Source organism: Rhinolophus sinicus, linkage group LG05 (assembly GCF_036562045.2).
Source record: "Rhinolophus sinicus isolate RSC01 linkage group LG05, ASM3656204v1, whole genome shotgun sequence".
In the NCBI taxonomy this organism is placed as follows: domain Eukaryota; kingdom Metazoa; phylum Chordata; class Mammalia; order Chiroptera; family Rhinolophidae; genus Rhinolophus; species Rhinolophus sinicus.
Genome location: NC_133755.1, coordinates 98,308,163 through 98,334,991, shown reverse-complemented (window position 1 = coordinate 98,334,991; position 26,829 = coordinate 98,308,163). Strand labels below are relative to the sequence as shown.

Below are 26,829 nucleotides of genomic sequence, written 5' to 3'. Positions count from 1 at the left end.
TTTTAGGAACAAAGATGATGGGGTGAACTTGTTGAAGAGTTCCAGTCCTAAGGGATTCACTCTTTCTCACTTAATTATCACACATTTGTAAGGTGTATGGATGAGGTCAGAGGATAGATATCTATGGGCTGTGGCTGCATTTAAAGATCAATGATGACATGGGGCAATGCTTCTTAAGCCTCAGCGGCTATCCTAGAACTGCTTATTATTCTGACGTTGAAAAAAGGCCATCCAAATATATTTTCTTGAAAGAAACGTTTATTTATGATCTTTGTTGGTCAGTTTCAAACAAATCCAGAACAGGTTTTCACATTTTGAGCCTTTAGTGCAAAAAAGACACTATGTCATGCGTGAAAGAAATGCTTATCCATTAAGCTCTCCCTGATGCACTTAAATATTGGGATGATCAGGCAGAAGACTTATGTGGCAGAAATAATTCACTCAGGAATCTGCTCAAAAAGGACATGATTTAAAGCTCATATTAAGGTTTTTCACAACATAAATGTGCTTAAACAATGTGTAATTTCAGCTTAATTTCAAAACAAAACACCCCAAGGATCAACTATCCCTTTAAATAAAAAAAATAATCAATTTATACTCTTCTTAAAAGAATTCCAACAATGTAAAATAAGTTCCAATTCCAGATATATATATATACATATATATATATATATGTACATTTATAACTTAGGTGCTCTTTTGCAGTATATGCTTTAACTCATGCAACACTGACGGGACTGGATGTGAGGCTCTACAGCGGCCTCTCTGAGAAAGCCGTGTAGCTCCTCACTCTGGCAAACAGCAAGGGGGTGTACATCTTGTCAATCTCAAAAGCAGTGACTGCAGTCTCGCCCGACGATCTGGAAAAAAAGCACAAAATTACTAGTTGCAAAGAAATCTCAACTCATTTAAAATCCTTGCATGTTTCGGCAGTATTTTATACTTCAGCCTATTTTTACTTTTAATACACCTCAGTAAATTCTAAACCAGGGGTGTCCAAACTTTTTTCAACATTTTTCACCAAGAGCCATATGCGGTAAAATACACAAACAGCCGGGCCACTCACTCGAAGTAAAGTATGTATTGCCTCACCTGGTTTATTTAAGTAAACTAAATATATTTTTGGAATTTGCTGCGGGCCAATTAACAATGGATTGCGGGCTGCAGTTGGCCCGCGGGCTGCAGTTTGGACACCCCTGCTCTAAACAATATAGGCATATTGTAGTAAACTTGAAAAATTAGAAAAGTACAAAGAAAAACCACTTATAAATCTATCCTATCACCAGAAATAGCAACATGAAGCACTTTCTTTTAGGGTTTCTTCAACCTGGCAAGCTTTCCTACTGAGATCACTACTTTCTTAATAATCCTTTTTTTCATTCAACATGACACCATATCCTAACATCATTAAATAACTCTCTAGAAGTCCTTTTTAGTGGCTGCATAATAGTTCACTGTCTGCTTGTACCATACCTGACTGAATAATTTTTCTTTTATTAGAGATTTAGGTTGTTTTCAATATTTGGCAATTAAAAATGCTGTGATATTTTTGATGATGTCCTTTGGACAGATTCCTGAGTAGAATTTCTAAGTCAAAGGCTACAGACATTTTAAGGCTCTTGTTAAAATATAATATAGAAAGAATATTATAATCCTAGAATAGAATTTAATGATTTAATTAATATTTGCATGACCAATGGCACAATTGCAGATGGGAGGAGAAGCATATGACAAGTTATACTACTACAGTCTTGAACATTTTCTCCAAAACCGGAGAAATAAACAAATGCAGAAAATTCAAGTGCTTTTATAAATATTATAAGGAAGTCACTGTGATCATTAGCAGTTACAAATGATGTCTATAATAATGTTCTTTTTTCTCCTAAAACATGATACTCTTCATTTGCTTCTGGGTTTGGTTTCTTTCTTTGAGAAGAAAAATTATACAGAAATCTGAGAGAAGCAAAAAGGAGATAGTAGGACTCATAGGTTAGGTAAGAGTGAGAGAAAAGAAAATCACTCATTCTGTTGTCAGGATCTCCCAAATGAGTGGAAAAAGTTACTTGTAAGATAAAAATATAACCCAGAAAGTTTTCAACAATGTGGTCAAGTAACTTAATGGAAGGTGACCTCAAAACTCGTCTCTCAGAATTTTCGATTCAATGGGAATGGAGAGCCTTCAGAAATACACCAATATTCTTTCAAACCCAACAAAAGCTAACTTCAATATCCACATGAATTGGTATTTTCTAATTCCTTTTTTAATTTTACTTATTTCTGTACTGCTCCTTTCTCACACACACTCTTCTGTTCATTACTTATTTCATACAGGTAAATCCCAACTCATAAGATGCTGAGCTTGCCCTCTCCCAAGATCCTATCAAATGTACACCTATAATTAAAGCAGTTCCTCCTGAGAGACAACTGAGGGCCAACTGAATAGCTTCTGCACAAAAAAATGAAAGAAACCGCAGAAAGAAGAAGATTCGGGAGCCAGAGACCTCTCTAGGGAGCTGAGGGAACTGTCCAGGACCGGAGCAACTGGTGAGCACCATTGTTTATGTTTCCCCTGCCCTTGGGTGGGGTGGGGGCTCTATCCAGGTTCCCTGGTGATTGGCAGGGCTGTGTAACTTGTCACCAGCCACCCTTCCTGAAGTTAGATCCAGCAGGGACAGGAGGGCACCATACATAGCGTGTACAGGGGTCCCCTCCACCTGTAGATTGATCTGGAAGGTACAGCAGGGGGCTGCTGCAGGCACCCACTGTGCTACGTGCGCACCGGGCTGCCCTGCCCGGAGAAAGTATGGAGCTAGTAGAGTGTTGTGAGGCACACACTGAGAGCAGCCATGGCCAGATCTGGCTCAGGCAACACACAACGCACAGGGCATGCTCCATGTGCACTGGGCAGCCTCGCCCAAAACGAGAAAGAAAAAAATCTCACTGGTAAAGGCAAATATATAGTACCATGTTTCCCCAAAAATAAAAATCGGCTCTAATGCACCTTTTCGAGCAAAAATTAATATAAGAACTATTATATTATATTATGCCCGGTATTATATTTATTATATTATACTATGTTATACTATATTTTATACTATATTATATCATATCATATCATATCATATTATAGAACCAGTCTTATATTATAGTAAAATAAGACCAGTTCTTATATTAATTTTTGCTCGAAAAGATGCATTAGAGCTGATGATCTGGCTAGGTCTTGTTTTCGGGGAAACACGGTAAACACAGTGAATCAACCACTTAAAAAGCCAACATGAAGTTTAAAAGACAAAAGTAGCAAGATTAGCTACAGTAAAGTCAGTGGATACACAAAACAAAAATATGTAAAATATTAACATCAAAAACAGAGTGTGGTGGGGAGAAAAAATGCAGTACTTTTAGAATGTGTTTGAACTTAAATACCTACCTATCAACTTAAAATATATAGATATATATATGAACCTAATGGTAACTACAAACCAAAAGCCTACAAAAAAAATAAAGAGAAAGGAACCAAAACAAAATACAAAGAAAACCAGCCAATCAAAAGGAAAGAGATCAAAAGAAGAAAGAACTCCCAAAAAACAAAAGGCCAGACCGGACAGCTTCACAGGTTACTTCGACCAAACATTCGGAGAAGAAGTAATACCAATTCTTCTCAAACTATTCCAAAAAATTGAACAGGAAGAAACACATCCAAACTCATTCTACATAGTCAGCATTACTAAAACCAGACAAAAACAGTAAAAAATAAAAATTACAGGTCAATATCCCTGATGAACATAGATGCAAAAATTCTCAACAAAATACTAGCAAACCAAATTCAACAATATATTAAGAGGATTATACACCACAATCAAGTGGGACTTATACCAGGGATACAAGGGTGGTTCAACATCCACAAAACAATTCATGCAATTCATCATATCAACAAAACCAACGATAAAATTATATGGTCATCTCAGTACGTGCAGAAAAAGCATTTAATAAAATCCAACATCTATGTATGATAAAAACTCGCAACAAAGTGGGTATACAAGGAACTCACCTCAACGTGATAAAGGCCATATATGACAAACCCACAGCCAACATCATACTTAACGGTGAAAAGCTGAAAGCTTTTCCTCTAAGACCAAGAACAAGACAAGGATGTCCACTCACCACTATTACTCAATACAGGATTGGAAGTCCTAGCCACAGAAACCAGACAAGAAATAAAAAAAATCCAAATTGGAAAGGAAGAAGTAAACTTGTGACTATTGGCAGATGACATACTATATATAGAAAACCTTAAAGAATCCACCAAAATATTAATAGATTTAATAAATGAATTCAGTAAACTAGCAGGATACTAAATTAATATATAGAAATCCGCTGCATTTCTATACACTAATAATGAATCATCAGAAGGAGAAATTATGAAAACAATCCCATTTACAATTGCATCAAATAATAAAATACCTAGGAAAATATTTAACTGAAGAGGTGAAAGACCTGTACTCTGAAAACTGTAAGACAATGAAGAAAGAAATTGAAGAGAACACAATAAATGGAAAGATATATTGTGCTCATGGATTAGAAGGATTAATATCGTTAAAAAGACAATACTACCCAAAGCAATCTACAGATTCCATGCAATCTCCATCAAAATACGAATGGCATTCTTTTCAGAACTAGAAAAAATAATTCTAAAATTTATATGGAATCACAAAAGACCACAAATGTCCACAGCAAATTTGAGAAAGAACAAAGTGGAAGGTCTCACACTTCCTGATTTCCAACTATACTACAAAGCTATAATAATCAAGACAGTATGGTACTGGCACAAAAACAGACATACAGATCAAAGGAACAGAACAGAAAGCCCACAAATAAACCCTTGCTTATATGGTCAATTAATTTACAACAAAGGAGGCAAGAATATACAATGGAGAAATGACAGTTTCTTCAAGAAGTGTTGTTGGGAAAACTGGATATACACATGCAAAAAAATTAAACTGGACTACTCTCTTACAAAAATAAACTCAAAGTGGATTAAAGACTTAAATGTAACACTTGAAACCATGAAACTCACAAAAGAAAACATAGCTAGTAAACTATCAGGGATCAGTCTTAGTAATCTTATTTTGGCTATGTCCCCTCGAGCAAGGGAAACAAAACCAAACATAAACAGATGGGACATCATCAAGCTAAAAAGCTTCTATACAGTGAAGGAAACCATCAACAAAATAACAAGACAGCCTACTGAATGAGAGAAGATATTTGCAAATGATATATCCAATAAGGAATTGATATCAAAAAAGGGTCAGAGGACACGATGAGACATTTCTCCAAAGACATACAGATAGCCTACAGACATATGAAAAGAAGCTCAATATCACTACCGTGTTTCCCTGAAAATAAGACTGGGTCTTACATTAAGTTTTGCTCTAAAAGACACATTAGGGCTTATATTCAGGGGATGTCATCCTGAAAAATCATGGTAGGGCTTATTTTCCGGTTAGGTCTTATTTCCAGGGAAACACGGTAATGTCAGGAAAATGCAAATCAAAACTATAGAGATATCACCTCACACCAGTAAGAATGCTACCATCAATGAATCAACAAACAACAAGTGTTGGCGAGAATGTGGAGAAAAGGGAACACTCATGCACTGTTGGTGGGATTGCAGATTGGTGCAGCTGCTATGGAAAATAGCATAGAGGGTCCTCAAAACCCTATGTATCCATCGATAAAGATGTGGGGTGTGTGTGTGTGTGTGTGTGTAAATGGAGTATTACTCTGCCATAAAAATTATAAAATCTTGCCATTTGCTACAATATGGATGAATCTAGAGGGTATTATGCTAAGTGAACTAAGTCAGGTAGAGAAAGCAAATACCATATGGTTTCACTTATACCATGTTTCCCCAAAAATAAGACCTAGCCGGACCATCAGCTCTAATGCGTCTTTTGGAGCAAAAATTAATATAAGACCCAGTCTTATTTTAATATAATATAATATAACATAACATAACATAAGACCGGGTCTTATATTAATTTTTGCACCAAAAGACGCATTAGAGCTGATGGTCCAGCTAGGTCTTATTTTCAGGGAAACACCAAACGTAGAATTTAGAAAAAAACTAAACAAAACAGAATCATAGAAACAGAGATCAAACAGATAGTTGCCAGAAGAGAGGGAGTGGGAGATGAAAAAGGTGAGGGGGGATATACTCAATAATATTGTGATGTTTGCATGGTGACAGATGGTTGGTTACTAGACTTAGAGTGGTGATCGTATTATATGGTATGTAAATGTTGAATCACTATATTGTACACCTGAAACTAATATAATACTGTATATTAACTATACTTAAATAAAAAATTTTTTTAAAAAGAAAAAAGATGGATTGATGGATGCATACAGCAATGGATAGAGGAACAGATACGACTTAAAAGCAAGTATCGTTAAATGATAACAGTGGCAGGTATATGGGTCTTCACTGTAAAATTCTTTTAACTTTTATGTGTGTTTAAAATTTTTCATAATAAAATGCTCAAAATAAATAAAACATGGATCATGGTGGAATATATTTGTAGTAATCGAAAATAATGGTTTTGAAGAACATTTAAAGATAGTAAGCATGATTATATAAAATAAAGTGCAAAAAAAAAAAAAAAATCCTAACTCATAGAACAAAAAGCTTTATATGGGAACCACCCAATACATTTGGTTCTAGAATATAAGAGCTTTACAGCAGAATTACTGTCCTGACTACAATTTTATTACAATCAGTGTATAATCGCTAAGTATAAACCAAATGGAAATAAAGTGAAAAATGTAAGACTGAAACATGGGAGAAGAAAAAAGATGTGTTTCAAAACTGCTGTGTGTAAGTCAGTGCATGAACAGCTTACTGACGTATCATTCTACTAGTGGAATGCTGCCTTCATTTCCAGTTGTGGTACCCATTCACATGCCCATGGGCTCTGGTGAGAGCTCCCGATGCTCCAATTCCTGGCCCACTTTCACTTTTTTTCCATTTTGGCCATTTTCTTGGTTTGTAGTAGTAGTATATTTTGCTTTTGCTCTGTAATGTTAACTCTGAGGAATAAAAACCTATGTGAGAGTTTCCTAAGCCTGACACGAAGTACACATTTATTCTGTAAACTTGGTGTTTTTATTGCATTCACCTACTTGTAAGTAATGTGACAAGAATGATGTATCCAGATGAGTTTGTTGAACCTCTGGTGACCACTGGAACACAGCTGTAGCCCCACATGAAAACTCTGGTCTGCTTCTTGTACAGGGACACGACGAAAATATCTGTATTTATAGTCAAGTGGCTTCTGTAAAAGAAAAGATACATGACCTATAATGAAACCTCACTGTTTTTTTTTTGTGTGTGTGTGTGTATCTGTGTAGTGCCAAAAAAAATGTACACATTTTAAGAAAGGAAAAAACTGTATTAAAATTGTACTACTCGATATACACTAATAACAAAAGATAAATACAAGTCATGTTTGACTTCTGCAATTACAAGGGGTGCTAAAAGTGGTTACCATCAGCGTAATTTTAATACAGTTTTTTTCCTTTCTTAAAATGTGTATACATTTTTTTGGCACCCTCTGTGTGTGTGTGTGTATTATATATGTGTGTATATAAACACAAATATTTATAGCAACATATTATGCAAGAGTGACACTAAAAGTAATTTAATATCTGCACATAGTGAGTTGTCTTGGTTATCAAATGCGAATGTGTATGAGTATCTTAAAAAATGGTAAGCACTCTAAAAATATGTTTGTTTTCCCTAATCATCATCATCTCAGTTAATCATCACAATAACCCATGTACTAAATATGATTGCATTAATGTTACTTAATAGCTGAAGGCAGATCAAACGAGTTAACCAAAGTCACACAGCAGTTTCAGATGGCAATTAAAACTTGTCTCCCACCTTGAAGCCTTCCCTGAAATACTTCCTTGAAGTATTTCCTTCTACTTAAAAACACTTAGGAATTTCTAGTGAGAAAGTTATAAAGTGGTGAAAGCTGCAGAAAAAGCACAGAGTACAACTTATGGCTTGCAATAACAATAAAATAGTCAGTGGAGAGATACATGTGACAAGATTCATTAGACTCATACTTCTGCAAACACTGCTGCTAAAAACACAAGAATATCAACACTACATATGGGTTCATTGCATCATGTTCTGAAGAGAAAACGGGTACTCTATGTGGGATTTCCTGAACTCTTCTGTTAGATAAAACCGAAACAACTAGGGCCTCACCACTCCCCAGCTCTGACCTCAGGAAACTCACGGCCAAGATCATAGTCATAGCAACTATCTCTGCCCCTCAGACTGCTGCCCCAGATTCCAGGAGCCTACCAGAGCCAGGCGGAGAAGCCAGCAACAGAAGGTCACAAGATGATAGGACTAGGATTCACAGAGAAACCCTGCCCTAACCATCTTGACACAAGATGCTCAAGAAGAGGGGGATTCAATACAGGAGAACCTTCTTTCAAAGCCTATACTCATTTATAAAAGCAATGGACAAGTATTTATTCCAACTCCCTCACAACTGACTGCTTGGGTATACATTATGGTTTTTAACCAGGATTGAAAAAATGTGCCTGGAGAAAGGCTGTGAAAAAAATCTGGCCTTCAAGCTGTTAAAAAGAGTTTAAAGCCCTCTAGAATGTCATAATTCAGCAATCATACTTGTTTGTTTTTTTCTTTTGCAAGAACAGAAAGAAGAAAATTATCTTACATTAGCTTATTTCTAGTAGAAACTGAAATTCTCTGTAAGAATTACCTTATGAATTACCTTATAAAAGAATTACCTATTTGAGCTAATTTAGGAAGAAAGTCCCTTACGATTCAAAATGAGAAGAGCCAAAAACCATATTCAGGCATGATTTTATTCATTACTTTACAGGACATTTTGATTTACATTTTCATATGTGAAAAACCTGGACCAGAAAAAGAAAGTACTTGGAGAAAAACAAATTGATTCAATAAGAAATAACCACATTTTAGAAAACCCTCTCCCTCTCTTCAGAGATATGCTATAAGTCAACATACATTTTGTATAATAGTATAAATAATGAAACAGTATATTTTTATCCTTTCTAACCAAGAATGCTTGCATGAGCAGGGTATTAAAAGAAAAAGAAAACCGTTAATTCCACCTTGCATACTTACTTCTTCTTTTTTCTTAGTTATCACAGCAAATACTTTGGTCTGATTGTCTGTATCTTGTGACAAGCGATAATGACCCAGTAGAATTGCATCAGTTCTAAAAATTAAGAAATACACTTTAAAACTAAGTCTATTAACCAGTTATTACATGTATTTAAGTAATCCAGGAAGTAATGGATTAGAATAGTGTTTATACACTATTGCCTGAGAAGAATCAACTAAGATGTGAGTAAATCTAGTTTCTAAGACCCCCGAGACCTGCTGAAGTAAGCTCTCTAGGGAGTTCCAGGAATTGGTATTTGTCACAAGTGCCCCTCAATGATTGCTTTTTAAATCACCCAGTAGTAAATTAAGAAAGCACTGGATTACAACTAACCATATAAAATGTGAACCAGATAGAAAATAACAGAAGGATCGTACCTGGTATTCCGAGTTCTTAAACGAGGAACGATGGACTGAGGCTCCTCGGGGGTTGTCAGCATCATCACGTGGCCATCAGGGAAGAATCGTATATATCTATGTAAAAAGAAAAGACACCACAAAACACCACACACACATCGAGTATAAATCACGTCCTTATTTACTGAGACCTAAACCTATTCATATCTGTGAAACCAAAACGGAAATACCATGGGCCAAAGAACTGGCAAAACATTAAAACATGACTGCCAACCTGTGAGGCCAGCAACAAAGAACTAAAGGCATTTTATTATCTTCCTTAGAGGGAACTGTTGAACTTTTAGTTTCACTCACTGAATAAAAAATTAGAGGAAATATTGCTCCACTAAAGTTCTGTGTGTTTTTCCCTAAAGCACTAATTAACGTCAAACAAAAGTGGGATGTCTGTCATGTTTGATTAACATACCTGCTTATTTCTCACTGACAGTAATAGCTGATGAACAATAAAGCTGAACAAGAGCACAAGCTACTTGCAAAGGCAAATGAATACACCAAGGGCAAAAGACAAGAGCTCTACAATGTAAAATGATTCTTAGATTTAGAGGCTAGGAGGAATTAAATCATTTGTTGTAACCCATTGGTGCTTTCAGTGCAGTTCCTGTTATAAGATTGGATGAAAATACTGAGGGCCATTTTGTGGATAAATGCAAAAACCACAGAGAACAGACGTCCAAATAACTAATGAACTAATACTTGGAGAGAGAGAATTTTTCACTCACTCAGTTTATTACAGTTGTACCTGTAATATTCCACTTGGTGCCAGGCTCTATAGAAACCATCAAGAGACTGTTCCCCTTGACGAATATATGTGGTTTTACTGATATACACTCCTATAAAAAAAAAGAACATTTTAAAAAAATTAATAACATAGTAAAAAATTTTAAAGACTTATAATCAGATAGCACATTCCCAGCTTCATTTTTATTATGGTTTCAGTACTTAGGTCTGTTAAGAAAACTCAGAGTGTGTATTTATCAAAATCAGCATGAAAGATTACTATTTCTCCTGAGTTCCAAAGGGTTCAACTTACCATCAAACCGAACACGGGGCCTTTCTAGAAACATCTCTCTCCAGGATGTGTATGGAACAAACTTAATACAGCTTCTGCCCCAAACTTTCAAACAGGCCAAACGCCATATTTCAGGGTCCCTAGGTAATAAAAGCACAACATCAATCCATATAAAAGGCTTCAGTACCTATATGCGGACATAAGAAACATTCCTGCTTCCGCCCAACCGCTACTCAGCAAGCATTTGTTGAGTGGCTGCCAGGTACTGTCCTGGGCACTGGAGCAGACTGATGGACAAAGTCCTGTTCTTTTACGGATGGGAAAGCAAATAAAAACTAGATCACAAAGAAAGTTTCAGGTAGTGTGCTGTGCTCAGTGCAAAAACAGTGGGGTAACCAGACAAGGACGATGGTGGTTGGGAAATAAAGACTATTTCGGATACAGTGGCACGAAAGGGCTCTCTGGGCGTGTGCCTACAGTGATGAGGACGAGTATCCTGGGCAGAAAGCATACAAGTGCAGGGCCCCCGGCAGGAGTGTGGCTGCCGTGCTCCACAGGAGCAAGAAGAGTCATGTGGTTGCAGCAAAGGAAGCCAGGTGAAGTCCAGACTACATAATTTGAGCAGTGGTCAGGGGCAAGTGAAGCAGTGGTTACAGGTGGGAGTGGCTGTGTAAGTGTGATGGAGGCCACTGTAGGTTGTGAGCATGACTTATGCTTTTAAACGATCACTCTGGGAGAGATCCAAGCTGGCGGTGGCATAGGAGGACACTGCATTCGGCCCCTCCCATGAGCAAACTCAAGTATACACGAATATGGAGAGCAATTACTCCTGTGAGACAACTGAGGGTTGAATGCACAGCTGAAGAACAAAAAGGAGAAAGAGACTGAATAGAGAAGGCTGGGAAACCGTGGGAGCCCTCCAGGAGCTGTGGGAACTTTCCAGGCCATAGAAGCTGGTGAGCACCATTGTTTGCATTCTCCTCCACATCTATAGGGCAGGCAGAAGCTCCATTTGGGTGCTTTGGTCCACCTGCGAGATGAGCATAGTGCAGTCCCAGCTACACTGTCCAGGCCTTTCGCCTCAGAACAAAGGGAGCAAGCGGAACAACAGGACATCACCGCCTGTACAGGGAGCTACTCTAGCCTGTAAAGTTGCTGCTGTAAAGTTCTTTAAGCAGACAAGGAAAGGATATAACCATAAATAAGAAAATAGGAGAAAAAAAATCAAACAGGTAAAGCCAAAATTTAATAAATATAGCAAATCCAACATTTAAAAAGCTACTACAAAGATCAAAAGAAAAGTATCAAACTCAACTCAAACTACAATAAGTAGTTGAGACACACAACACAAAAAGATCTAAAACATGACATCAATAACATAAACATGGAGGGGGAAGTAAATAGAACTTAAATGCTTATCAGCTTAAAATAGACTGCCATAGATATAGAATAATATACATAAACTTCATGGTAACCACAAAGCAAAAACCTACATAAGATATGCAAAGAATAAAGAGAAAGGAACCCAAACAAAACACTGAACAGAATGGCAATAAGTACATATTTATCAATAATTACTATAAATGTAAATGGATTAAATGCTCCAATAAGATGACGCAGAGTGGCTGAATGGATTAAAAACACAACCCATCTATATGCTGCTTACTAGGTACTCACTTCAAATTTAAAGACATACAAAGACAGAAGGTGAAGAGATGGAAAAAACATATTTCATTCAAATAGAAATGAAAAGAAAGCTGGGGTAGCAATACTTATATCAGACAAAACAAATTTTAAAACAAATAAAAGTAAAAAAAGACAAAGAGAGACACATCACATAATGATAAAGGACAAGAGGACAATTCTAAAAAAAACATTGGACAGATACATGTAAAAAAATTAAATTGGACCACTCTTTTACACCAGAAACAAAAATAAACTCAAAATGGATTAAAGACTTAAATGTAAGACCTGAAGCCTTACTACTCTTAGAAGAAAACATAGGTAGTAAACTCTGTCATTGCTCTTAGCAACTTTGGATATGCTTCCTTAGGCAGGGGCAACAAAAGCAAAAATAAATAAATGGGACTACATCAAACTAAGAAGTTTTTGCATAGCGAAGGAAACCATCAACAAAATGAAAAAACGTACTGAATGGGAGGAAATATTTGCCAATGATACACCTGATACCGGGTTAATATCAAAATATAAGGAACTCATAACAACTTAACAAAAAAAAATCCCAAACAATCCAATTAAAAAATGGGCAGAAGACCTAAATAAACATTTCTCCCAAGAAGACATAGAAATACCAACAGACCTATGAAAAGATGCTCAACAACACTACTCATCAGAGAAATGCAAATTAAAACCACAATAAGATACCTCCTCACACCTGCCAGAATGGTCATCATCAATAAATCAACAAATAACAAGGGCTGGAAAGCGTGCGGAGAAAAGGCAACCCTTGTATTGTACACTGTTGGTTTGACTGTGAATTAGTACAGCCATCATGCAACAGTATGGAAATTCCTCAAAAAATTAAAAATTGAGCTGCCATATGATCCAGCAATTCCGAAACTTCTAGTATTTATCCAAACAAAACAAAAACACTAATTAAAAAAGATATATGCACCCTTATGTTCATTGCAGCTTGGGTATTACCAGTAATACCCAAGATATGTCCAGCAATAGATGAATGGATAAAGAAGATGTGATATGTGATACACACGCACACACAATGGAAGATTGTTCAGCAATAAAAAAGAATGAAATCTTGCCATTTGCGACAATGTAGATGGACCTAGAGGGTTATTATGCTAAGTAAAATAGACAGAGAAAGGCAAATACCATATGATTTCACTTATAGTATGTGGAATCTAAAAAACCAAAACAAATGAATAAACAAAACAAATTAGAAACACCTGATATAGAAAACAAGTTGATGGTTACCAAAAGAGGTAAGAGCATGGGAAAAAAGGAAGGCAAAAAAATATCACTTTGGTAGTTTATGGAGAATATGCTTCAGGGGTTAAGACTGGAAGCCACGAGACCACGTAGGATGGTACTGCCATAATCCAGACCAGGCATTACGGTGGCTAAATCAGGATGGTATTTTGGAGGACTAGTAAAGTGGTCAGACTGCAGATACAGTTTGAAGGTAGCACCAACAAGGCTTTGCTATGGGATTAGTGCAAAAAGTCAAGTAAAAGATGTATTGACTATTCACATGATTCTGATACAGCTCAAAATATTTTTAACAACTATAACTTAAAATATTGGTTTAAATACATGAAAACTACTTACATTGGAGCCAGTCTGCAAAAAGAGATCCCCCCAAACTTATGTTGCAAGTATATCAAAAATTTTTTTTACCTATTACTTTTATTTCATAACACATACAGTTTTATCCCAGATAATGTTTTCTTAATCAATTCCCTCTTTATGTTTTCTCATGTATAAATAAAAGTTAACTGAGTAACAGTGCTGGAGATCCCAATTTTAAAAGGTTGGTGGCAATCCACTAGTTGCTTAATAGGTACTTGTTAACTAGAATAGTACATGGAATCACCAAAAAACAAAGGCTACAAGCAATTCAAATGTTTTACCCAAAATACAAGACTCCAAATGAAATGAGGTTTGTTTGTTTTTTAAATAATGCATCTGAATTTTAAGAACTAAAGTTATAAAAAAGTTCTAGATGCTAAGGACTAAGTCTATATTTCTACATAAGATGCCCATGAAAGACTACTATACTGGTCTCAAATGACGTTTTTCTAAACGATGAAGATTATTCTTCACATAGCATGATTTTAAAAGTATAGGATAACTTTTAATGGGCCAAAAGAAAATTCCAGTGTAATCGAAATTTAAATCATTACCACTTAATGGGTTTAGAGTTACTGTGAAAACGACTTGAGTATTATTTTAAGCATAATTCTTTTTCCAAGTCAGCTAAACTAGCATGCAAACTAAAACTAGCCTATGGAAGTAATATGTGTGACTGTACCTGTTCTACATATTATTCGATACCCTGGAAACCTAGTACACTCTAGCCTTTAAGTGCTAAGTAGTTTGAGAAAATCACACATGTACATCTTAGCAAAACTGTTCATTCTAACCTTTTACCCAGAACACCCATCAAATTCTCTTTTCAAAATTGACAAAGACTAGAATCCCTTTTTTCACCACTGTCTGAGTTGTTTTAAAACAGAAGTACCTGGCACAAATATAGAATCCTCTGCACACCTGCGACAACTGCTCTAACGATCTGAGATCCAAATCACTAGACACCACCCAGCGGAAGATGTACATCAGGACCTCCATTGGCAGTACTGCAAAAGAAAATCATCTTTTCAGTGACTCTCCTATATGTCATTCTACTGTCACATTCTCACTGCAGGCGTCTTTATATATTCCTAGAAATTTATAAATCACACCTTCAGTATTGCTCAGATGTAAAGCATGAGTGTATTTAACTACCCAAAGGTAGTAATGGTTCCTAACATCAAGACACAAATATCTTTGTTTTTTTTTTTTTTTTAGTATAGAACAGATCTAAAGCTACTTTTATAAAGCACCCCTTTCCCTTGGAAGATTTTACCACCAAAATATATTAAAATAAGAGTGTTATTAGGTTGGTGCAAAAGTAACTGCGGTTTAAAAGGTTAAAAATAATTGCAAAAACCACAATTACTTTTGCACCAACCTAAAAGAGAAATAGTTTGCTATATATGGGTATGTGTGATCCATATTACATTTAACAATAAAAAGTTATTTTCATCTTCCTGAAAATTTTCAATTGTCCTCTGAAAAGTCCCATAACTAAACACTTAACATATGAGAAGAAAAAACATGCATTTTTAAACATTCCGCCCATCCCAGGACTACAGTCCAACTTGGCTAAAACCTGATGTAACCAGCATTCCCCCAATTTTCTTAGGACCGCCCCACAACTCACATACCACCCCCCTAGATCTTCACTGAAAAAAGTACGGCATCCTTGAACAACTGTATTACAAATTCTGTTCTACCTCAGACTTTGAAAAGCTTATTAGTATACACAAACAGCAAGTATAACTAAATCTCCAACCATATTTTGAACTAGAGCAATTATCTGGCAAGTTATCTGACCTTTTAAGTTTGGAAAACGAAAATCTGAGCTGAAAGTATTTCTCATGGCGTTATAACAAGCACCAATTCACACCTGATATGTGAGTCTGACTGCTCTCAAGTTCAGGTTGACACAGTTTGAGCAGGGACTCCTGAAATGTGAGCTGCTGCTGGAAGTAGGACAAGAGATCTGCCATCTTGCTATCATCATCATTATCTTCAATGCTGAAAAAAGAAGGGAGGTGAATAAACTAAGTGCCTCAGTCTACAAACATAAAGCTTAGAAACTGATTTTTCTTATATTTTCAAATCTTTTGAAAAAGTCACCTAAAAGCAAACTTCTTACTCTTTTCTTTGATGTGGTAAAAACTTATCCTGCCTTGCAAAGGAGTACCATACCAAGTCTTTTGAATAAAAAAGCTTCAGCAATATTATTTCCCATCCAGAAAGACTTAGAATTTTGGGGATACAGGTGTTGAGATTTAATTCATTTTATTGTAGAGATTTCATGTGTTAGAGAAACAGATAATTTCAAATGATTTTAAAAATCTTATATAAATATATTCTTTTAAGTGCCCATAATCCATTCTAATTGGATAAAAATCAATATACAGATGTCATCTGAGGTTCTTACTTACCAAGGGTTTTCAAACAGATGTGCCTTATCACCCTTTCTTTAGAGAGGTTAAGTGTGTAATTTAAAAATCTTAGCAGGGTTCACAAATCATCTACTAATATAAATAAATATGTACTTAAGATTTCTTAGAAAAGTATCTAGCTTTCCATTTTTGCTGAAAGTAACCTTAAAAATGATCAGACTTACAAAAATGCTTGGATAAGGATGAAGTTAGAAAACCAGGAAGGGCTTATTATAATATAACAAAGGGAGACTGTGGATGGGGCTAGATAGACTCAAGGGCACTAATGTTTTACAGAAGGCAAAAGAACAGCAAAGAGACTTTTAGGCCTCATTAGATCTGATAACAGAAAGAAACGATTGTATCCTTAAAGAACTTTCATAGCATCTGGGTTTGTATAAAGGGACTACAGAGAAAAGAAATGTTTCTCTAATGTTTTAATACAAACCTTCTTAACAGCACTTGGAGTCTATTTATAAATCTGGCTAAGACCAGGGTCTAAATGACTGTACCCAAATTTTTAAAAGGCTTAGAAAAGGCCCAAATGATTCTTTATGAGTATGAACTACTTTACACTGTTAAACCTAATTTCGGTGAACAACATTATTAGCCCAAAAATTCAAACAGGTAATTAATACTGACATCATTGGGATGTTTCCAATATGGTTTCCCCAAAGCTTAAGTGTTAATACTACAAGCAGTTACAAACACTGGCAATAAACATAAGCTATCGAAGACAGCTTCTTAATTATTTTGTGACAGAGGTAACAATGTAATATGGTAGATAATATCTCATTATCAAAACTCTATTTTCCTATGTATTGCACATTTTAAACCTGACATGGTCTCATGAGTCTATACACCTTTCCATTCTAATATCAGCAAATTGGGCTTTGGGGGGATAAAGAAATTAAGCCAAAACAATTTTATAATTGTTTTGCAAACGGCTTCAAAGGTATGGATTTAAAAATATGTTCTCTTGATCTGTGTCCATATAAAACCATCAATGCTACTTCATGACTTTGATTCAAGTGGCATCTATACAACGAAATGTGGTTTCTTTTAGGCGTGCTTCTATCTTGCACCTGTGCTCTTAAACCAATGTTAGCCTTATTATATTCTACCTACATACCTTCAGAGAATAATAAACAATGTCTTGTTACAATTTAGCATTTTCCTAATAAAATGAAAAGCCTTTTTTTTAAAAAAAAAAATGTATAGTTTCAAACATATATGAAAGGAGAAAGACTAGTGTAATGAAATCCCATAATGTACCCATAACCCAATTTCAACCATTATTAACATTTTTTTAGCTTGGATCTAATTACATTTTAACAGTTTTGACTTTAAGCAGGTTTCAGAAAGTTGAAATAGGCCTTTTAATTTACTCTTTTCAGTAATCACTGCTTTTACAAAAAAAATTCTTTCATCACCTTATTTTTCTTATGTCTGTTTAAAAAGTGCATTACTATATTTTAATCTTAAAATTTCCCTAATTAAAAAATTTCTACAACTTTACAAACAAATCTGTATATTAAAGACTATGTAACTTAACGAAATTAGCACCATCTTCTTAACATGTTAAAACAACAGGGCAAAGACTCTTAACTTGAACAAACTATGTATTACTGTCTATCAAATTATATACGCACTAGCTGTTTCCAACGCCATCACCATCTGGAGACCGGGTATAAGTAATCTTGAACTCTATATCAGGTACAAGTTGCATAGCCCTACGATAAAACTTGATGGCTAAAAGAAGAAATAAAGCTAAATTAGCTATGACCACACATTTTTGTCATTTCCTTAGCCTTAACTGTGGTTTAATTTGGTAACTTTTTTTTACAGTCAAATTTCCTTTTTCTACATGCAACAGTAGTTCAGTGAACAAACTTATTTCCAAACCTTACTAATCCAAAATAATATTTCTTTTTTCTAAAGTTAACATGTTATAGAAACTTAAGATGTTGCACTTTATCTTATCTTGTAGCCCTTCCCATCTTTTGACTCAGTTTCTTATGTTTTGTTAAAAGTGATCGCAGGTGGTTGTCTTTCTTCAAACTTTGAAAATGCAATTGCTGTAGCCCCAACAAAAACACTTTTAAGCAAACTTTTCTTTCTAGGACGCAGAGTTAAGGAAAATCAAATGCTCCCTAATGGGTGGAATAAAGAGAAGAGTTTTTTGGAATTTATTCTTCAAATCCAACTTCCATTAGTCCAGCTCCCTCTTATTTAACTTAAGAACCTTTAAAACCTGTTTGTTTTTAAGTTAAAACTCCTGGCCCGGGGGGTTTAGTTACAATATTTAATAATGTTTTCCACAGAGATATACCAATAGAACTTGGGGATGTAGAGGCCAACTAGTTTTTTTTTTCCCTTAAATGAAGTCTATTCAATTCAGTATGTTCTGCCATGTTTTTTTACTCTGGGTGAATCATCGTATACTAAATGGAGATGGGACTCTCACAAAGTAATGAAAATTATGGAGGGATATTAATTGGACCCTTTTAATGTCTCAGAGTAAAAATTATCACTAGGAGAAATTTGCAAATAAATGCAATAGTTCTGAAAATGTTATTTTGGGGGCATTTTCAAGTAATCCAAGCACAAGTATCTTTCCTATGCTCCAATTATTAGCTTTACTATCACAAAATTAAACCCCAATACAGTAAACAGCCCCATCTTTTTGTTTACTTACACATTTCTATTAGGTTAATAATACAAACAATTAGTTAAAGGGTATTCCATATATATATGGAATATATATATATACATACACATATATATAATGTAAATGAGAACTTAGAAAACATGTATATATTTCTCAATCTATCTTTAATATTCCCCTTCTATGAAGTACTTTCACCTATAAAAGAAGCTTATCTATTTTTAAATGAGTGACAATATTTTCAAGACTTTTAATAATGAAGAATAAATACTAAAACCTAAATGTAGAAAAAGATTATTTTACTCATCCTACGAATATGATGAGGTTTCCGAGCAATATTTTTTGGAAGGAGACAGGTTATGTAGAAATGTAGCTTTTATTTTTGATTTTTTTAAAAACAATTTAGGATACAAGGAGACAGATGTTCTATACCAAATATATTCTGGTAAAAAAAAATTTGGTCAGTAACAGCATTGTTACTCAGGAATGTCATGTCATGACAAATATGATCCTGGGCTCTGAGTTTTTACCTTCATAGAGAGCTCCATTTTGTTCTTCTTCTACTGCTTTTAGGAAGAGTTCTCGAGCCTATAAACAGTGAAAAACAATTTTTGAAAATTAGTATTAAAAGTGAGTATGGATAGTGGAAGGATATCACCTTTTCAACAAGCGGTACTAGAATAGGACATCCACAGGTAAAATAATGAACCTTGATCTAAACCTTACATCTTACATAAAAATTACCTTGAACGTGGACCATGGACTTAAATGTAAAACTTTTAGGGAAAAAAAAAAGAAAATCTTAAGAGACCTAAGAGTAGGTAGAGTTGTTATACTTAACACCAAAAGCACAATCCAAAGCTGATAAATTGAACCTCATCAAAATTAAAAACTTGCTCTACTAAACACCCTGTAAAGAGGATGAAAAGACAAGTTACAAACTGACAGAAAGTATTTATAAGAAACACATATTTACAATGCAAAAAGAACTCTCAAAACACCAACAGTAAAAACATAAGCAATCTAATTAAGAAAGAGACAAACTGTTATTTCACAGAGAGGATATAAAGATATTCAGCATCGTTAAACATTAGGGCAATACAAATTAAAATTACAATGAGGTATTACTACACACCTATCAGAATGGCTAAAATGAAAAAGTAATGACAACACATCCTGGTGAGGATGAGACCCTGAATCACTCTTGCATGGCTGGGGGGAACATAAAATAGTGCAAGCACTCCAGAAAACAGTTTGGCAGTTTCTTTTAACCAAACATACACTTACCATACAACCTAGCAACTGCACTCTTGGGCTAGAGAAATGAAAACTTATGTTCATGCAAAAATCTGCACAGGAATAGTCACAGCAGGTCATAAGAGCCCAAAACTTGAAACAACCCAAATGTCCTTCAACCAGTGAATAGAACTGCGGTACATCCATAACTTGCAATACTACTGAGCAATAAAAAGAAACAAACTACTGATATACACGCAACAATGTGAATGGAGCTCAAAGGAATTATGCTCAGGGAAAAAGCCAACCTCAAAAGCTTACATAGTGTATAATTCCCTTTACACAATATTTTTGGATATTAAAATTATAGAAATGAAGAACAGATTAGTGGTTGCCAGGAGCTAGGAATGGCTAGCTAGGCGGGAGGGAAGAGAGAGTACAACGAGCTATAAGGGTACAGCAAGAGGGACCCCTGTGGTGACAAAACAGTTCTGTTTTATTACAGTTCTGTAATAAAATTGCACAGAACTATTTATATACAGACACACAAAAAAGTGCTTGTAAATCTGAAAAATCTGAATAAGCCTTGTGGACTGTACCAATGTCTATTTCCTAGTACTATAGCTATTCAAGATGCCACCATCGAGGGCAAATGGGAGAAGGGTGCATGGGACATCCCAGTACCTCTGAATCTGTAACTGTTTCAAAGTTAAAATAAAACAAAATGAATATGGAAGTTTTTAGTTATCATGGTAATGTCAATTATTTAACGGCAAATTGCTTGTAAACAAAAACTTGGATCTGATGCTGTAAAGATGACAGCCTCTATGGAATAGAATGAAAAGTAAGATGGTGTGCCATGCCCACTTCATGTGAATAAGTACTAGGAAAGAAGTGAACAATGAGACAGCATTCAAAATTTTTTCAGTGTGAGCACTTTCAAAATATTCCAGAACAAGGAAATGATGAATGCATCACTATAAATTTAATTCAAAATATAACAAAATACTACATTTAGACTTTGAAACGTTGTTAATATTTGAGTAATTTTTTTCCCTCTTTTGGGCTTCTGTAATAAATTCAGAGGCATCAATCTTTTAGACACCAGATGAATCTCAGGGGTCTATAAATTACCAAAGACAGTTCCATGAAGATAGTATACCTGCAGGACAGAAGCCCATAAGGAGTGGTGACATCATAAAGTATATAGAAGAAGTAGTGAGGGATGGATAAACTGGTATATTTGTCAAAATTTGTGTAAGTACAATGCCCATAATACTTAACTTTTCTTCTTTTGCCAGTTCTTGCTTTCCTTTGGTCTCCCCTGCTTTCAGAAAAGAACCTCTTGCTGCTCTGCAAGATCGAGTTTCTAAATTGCTAGAGCCTACACCTGGGGCAAGTTCAAACATCCACTGAGCTCGGAACATCTGGAGTTGTGCCTAAGAGGAGAAAAGTACTTTAGGACTCATCAAGGAAGAGTAGCTCAACTCTGGAACAACTTGTCAATCGGTCCAACGTCAATTTCCATATATATAGTCTTTTAAATTACTAAGTTAATACCATTAAACACTTATTATCTTCTAAAATAATTTTCTGCTTAAAACTTTGAAATCATGAAAATTTGCCTAAAACAAGAGTGTCTATATGGGAAACATCTAACGGGATGGGAAAACCAAATTTTAATTAGAATCAAAAATATAAGCCACCACTTAGATGCTTTCAAACATTTGTTTACTTGGTATACATCACCTAGTAGATGTTAAGACTGCTGCTAAAAATTTTGTAAGTGAGCCCAAAGTACTTCTTTTAATAACCATTCTCTTTTTAAAAAAGTAAATACTTTTTCTAATATATAGCATTAACATTTTTTTAAATATAGAAAGAGTGAAGTCCTCTGTGTGATGGACTCTGCTGTGCTGCCCAGATGCCCCTTCAAGAATAAAGCACTAACTGCCCCAGCTCTGGGGAGTATTGCCAAAAAACAGCCCTCCACTGTCAGCCCTTTTGGCTATTGTCTCAGCAAGATCCTAACTCCCTTCCTAGGTGAGCCCTACCCAATGACTGACCAATGAACAGTGATCAGTGACTAAAAAAGGCAGGCTCTAAAAGGTTATTCCATCCTCAGAACTTCCACAGGAATAGCTACAGCGGTCCATTAAGACTACACAGTAGCTCAACTCACCCCAACTCTGGCTTCCCTCCCTTCCTTCCCGTGGATGTGACAAAACAGTTCTACCGGGGGTGCCACAAAAATGTCTACACGTGACTTGTATTCATCTTTTGTTATCAGTATACATTGCATATTACAATTTTAATACAGGTTTTTCCTTTCTTAAAATGTGTATCCATTTTTTTGCCACCCTCTTATATCCTGATGGTGGTGTTTGTTGATCCCAAGAGCACTGCTTAAAAAATCTCCTACATGGTACTCTCCACCTCCTAGTCTGCTTTCCGGGGAACCAACCCAGGATGCCCCTCCTCTCAAAGGTGGCCATTCCTATAGGATGGTGTACATTAGTGCTGGCTTTTTAAAAAAAGGTATATATACATTAAGTTTAAAAATAATTTTTCTCTACATTCTGTATACTGCTTTGATTTTGGTTCCTACCTTCCTACATCTAACACACATACCTCTCACCTAAAGAATCTTTAGCAGCACTTTTAATGTCTACTAGATGACACCTTCCAAATAAATATTATAAAGCTTATAAATTCAGTAAGACACACTTAACTAATTACAATGAATATTTTTCTATTTCAATGCACAAAGATTTACCTCATCCTTTGAAATGGCTGCAGTGTATTTCACTATATGGATGCATCATTAACACAAGTGATGGATATTTAGGTTGTATTCCATTTTTCCATATAAACAATGCTATAATAAACATTTTTGTACACCTATTTTTACTCACTTTCCCCATTATTAATTTCCTGGAAGTAGAATTGCTGGTTCAAAAGGAATGTATGTTTCTCATTTTGATCCATATTGCAACTCTGCCTTCCAAAAAAGCTGTAGCAATTTATGCTTTCATGTACACTGCATAAGTGTTCTCACAGCCTGTACGGCAACGGGCATTACTACCAACCAATCTGATCGTTTTGAAAAAAAAAAATCTTGGGAATACTGGAGATCTTGCTTCCCAGCCATTTGTCATCAGTTTGGGCTCAAATAAACTCTTTTGAAAATTAAAAAAAAAAAAAAAAAAATCTCATTGTAGATTTAATTTGCATTTTTTAAATTATCAATGAGGCTAATTATCTCTTCAAATGTTTAGTAGCCATTTATATCATTTTTTCCACGAGTTGTCCATTCATATCTTTCTAATTTATAAAGACTGTCCTATATACTGAGGCTATCAATCCTCTGCCCATGTATGGTAAATAGTTTATACAGCTGATTAGTTTTCTTGATTCATGATGTTTTTTGCTATACATATAAATTTTAAACTTTTAGGTCAAATCTGTCAATCTTTTACTTTAAAGTGATGAGTTTTGAGTCATGCTTAAGCCTACCCAGGTGTGGACACTTTAAACTCATACATTGAACTACATAACAGCAATTATTGATATATCTTTTTATAGAAAAAGAAATCCATAACATAGTTATAATTTAAGTATTCCATAGATGAGTATAAAAATAGTTAAATTCAATGCAAATAAGAACCTATAAATCCTCACAATTATGACCAATTTTTGCATATGTATGCAAAACGATGGAATAAGAATTAAATACACAATGAAGAAACATGCCTGCAGATCTGTTTCAGCAGGGCTTTCATTTTCATCATCATCTCCTACTCTGATAGTATCAGAATGACAATCTTCCTCAGCTTCTGCCTGAGGGAAAAAGAACAAAAATAATGATCAGGAATATACAAACATCAGTTTCCCTCTGAAAACTACATCTCCTATTCAGCTACTTACCCAATGAAATATATAGTTGTTTCTCTCTAGATACCTTCTTTACAGTAAGTTTAATGATTCCAATCAGAAAAACCTGACACTTTATAATTTTTTAATACTGTAGAATAAACCACTTCACGGGGCTCTAGTTTAAAGTGGTTGAAAAGAACAACTTTGCTTCAGAAAATGACATTTAGTTGTGGTATAGAGTTCAGCAAATAATTTTTGTTTCATGGATCACTTAAAAGACTATGTATAATCCATATATGGATTTCCCTTCTTTTACACACTGGCATATTAATATGTGAATATGAATTTTATTACTATTTTAAATGTACTAGGAAAGCTCATAGACATAGAAAGTGGATGTTTTTGTAAAGAAGCCCCTTTTATTTTATGTGTTTTATAAATCAACATTTTAATAGATTAACTTAAAGTGGAATAAAGTTGGGATGGAATTACTATGCCTGGCTTAATAGAGCTTAATAGAGATCTCAGGTCAGTTTCCTTTCATTTTATCCTTTTGCTCTCAATAAATATTTGCTAAATTAAACTGAACCCTACCTTCCAGTGAAGATGAAATACTGTGTAAGTTCAGTCTGTTAGCTAATAGACTTATTAGCAAATGGGACTTGCTCAACACTTAATGTGTTCAGTTCCATAAAGAAATGTGGCAATCAGGGAAATGACCTTGAAGGTTAGTTAGAAACAAAAATAATAAAACCTATTTAATTTAACTCGTTCCAAAGATAGTAAGTTTCACAATTGCCAATTTTAGTTGTAATTTGTTTCCAGGAAAAAAATGTTTGTATTAACACATATATTGGAATACGGCAACCACATATACTTGTACTACTTTACAGCGCAACATAAACAAGCCTCATTTCCTATCTTATCTCTGGCAACCAGACTTAAAGCAGAGGTGCCTTTAAAACCTGAACTAGTTAGTATATGGTAAAGTGCTTGGCCCACTGTAAAAGCTAAATCAGCAAAGAAATAACTGGGAGAGGCCGAGACTCATATGAACTTCCAGAAAACTGGAAAATGTAAGCATTGGCCTATTATTGTCAGATACTTTTCTGTTTTTGAGTCTTTAAGCTGGGAGCTTTCTCTACTAAGAACATCACTAATAAGAAAATACACAATAAGGAATTTGAATTTATAGATCCCATTGAGAAGTGTGTTTCTCTCTCAAGTAAGAGTCCGCTTTATTACTGTGAACTCTAAGTACAGCTAATAGGAGGAGATCTGAGTTCTCTAGGGTATCCTCTTAGTAACAGCCTTCACCTCTTGCCTAGTGGTCATTCTAAACAGCCTTCAAGAGCCCTGCTCACTCCAGTTCCGTGCTCATATGCTGCTTGCTCTCTCCATCTGGAATGACTGCTTCTTCACTTGGCTACTTCTACTCATCCTTCAAGATGCAGTTCAGGAATCATCCCAGTAGGAAGCATTTTCTGATTCTTTTAATTGCCTCCTGTTTTCCCATTACACTGTGCTTGTATCACAGCACTTAAAACTTGTATTGAGATTCTTTTTGTTTCTTTGCTAGTTAGTGCACTGGGTGGGAACAGGGATCATATCTCAGTCATCTCTGTAACCTTAGAAGGCCAAATATATTGCTTGATTCACTGTAAATGTCTGCCCAGGCCTCAGCGGTCTCACCTGTAAAGAAATGGTGTTGGATTTGGAGACCTTTAAGGTCATTTTCCATATGTGACATTCTATGACTAACTTTACCACAAATTACCTTACAGGTTTGGTTATACTGAAGATTATTTAGTATTGTACCAGGGTCTAGCACTATGCCAGGTTGATAATAGGTGCTCAAAAAAATTGGTTGAACTAACAAATAAAATGCCACGTGGATATATGATGCATGTCTCAAAAATGAGGAAACAGGAAACCTATAGTACAGACAGCATCTTTCTTCTTCCCTGATCTCCTGTGTCACAATAAGAGTTCTAATCCATTACTACTTTGATTCTGACAGTATGATAAAAACAAGAAACTATCTAATTTGGGGTTTTACTACAATTTTCAACTCAAATACCACCTGAAATAAGTAGGTACTTGGCTGTCACCCAGAGTTTTTCACTTTATTTTTCCTAATTAAGTTTGACCTAAACCTCACCCTTCACTTGAGTAGCTCGTGTCTTCATCATTTTACTCCTGTTTTACTTATGGGGTTAACGAAACATAAAAAGTTAAGTGCTTAATCCTGGTCAGAGAACTACTTTTCAAAGTTTAGGGGCATAGTCAATTACTAGTTCTTCTATCCTCCAGATTAATAAATTCATTCAGCTATTCGTTTAACCAATAAATACGTGTGCACTATAAGCTAATTAGTTTGGTATCATTTTACCCTTGATTCATGCAACGCTATCCAGAGATAGTTTCTGGGATGGACAATTTAGTCAAAGCCCAAGAAAGGCGGCATAGGGCAGACTACGTATTCCAGCATGCAATAGTCCTATGGAATTTGCGTTGTCCATCTCTGGAGTTTAGCTCAGACTCTCCCTTTGGACCGCACTGATGCTTCTCGGGCCCTCACTGCTGTGGGGTGAGACATAATCCTTCCAACCGCCAGCACTGCCTGCCAATACCCTACCCAGGG

The 26,829-nt window shown here is 35.3% G+C and overlaps 1 protein-coding gene across 4 annotated transcripts in view; it reads right to left on the bottom strand.

The window, feature by feature from the left end:
* Nucleotides 1-238: 238 nt before the first annotated feature.
* The window catches only part of FBXO9 (F-box protein 9), a 27,493-nt gene continuing 902 nt past the window's right edge, over nt 239-26,829 (bottom strand). For 2 of the 4 annotated variants that reach the window (XM_074333079.1, XM_074333080.1), the window contains exons 2-13: nt 24,063-24,149; nt 21,595-21,748; nt 19,604-19,663; nt 18,058-18,157; nt 15,862-15,992; nt 14,875-14,989; nt 10,677-10,795; nt 10,386-10,476; nt 9,608-9,703; nt 9,191-9,284; nt 7,180-7,331; nt 239-860 (exon numbers count right to left, since the gene is read on the bottom strand). In XM_074333079.1, the coding sequence (XP_074189180.1) occupies nt 752-860; nt 7,180-7,331; nt 9,191-9,284; nt 9,608-9,703; nt 10,386-10,476; nt 10,677-10,795; nt 14,875-14,989; nt 15,862-15,992; nt 18,058-18,157; nt 19,604-19,663; nt 21,595-21,748; nt 24,063-24,149 (1,308 nt within the window). In that variant the 3' untranslated portion in view covers nt 239-751. The remainder of the gene's footprint in view (nt 861-7,179; nt 7,332-9,190; nt 9,285-9,607; nt 9,704-10,385; nt 10,477-10,676; nt 10,796-14,874; nt 14,990-15,861; nt 15,993-18,057; nt 18,158-19,603; nt 19,664-21,594; nt 21,749-24,062; nt 24,150-26,829) is intronic. The other 2 variants (XM_074333082.1, XM_074333081.1) reach the window with 2 other exon arrangements.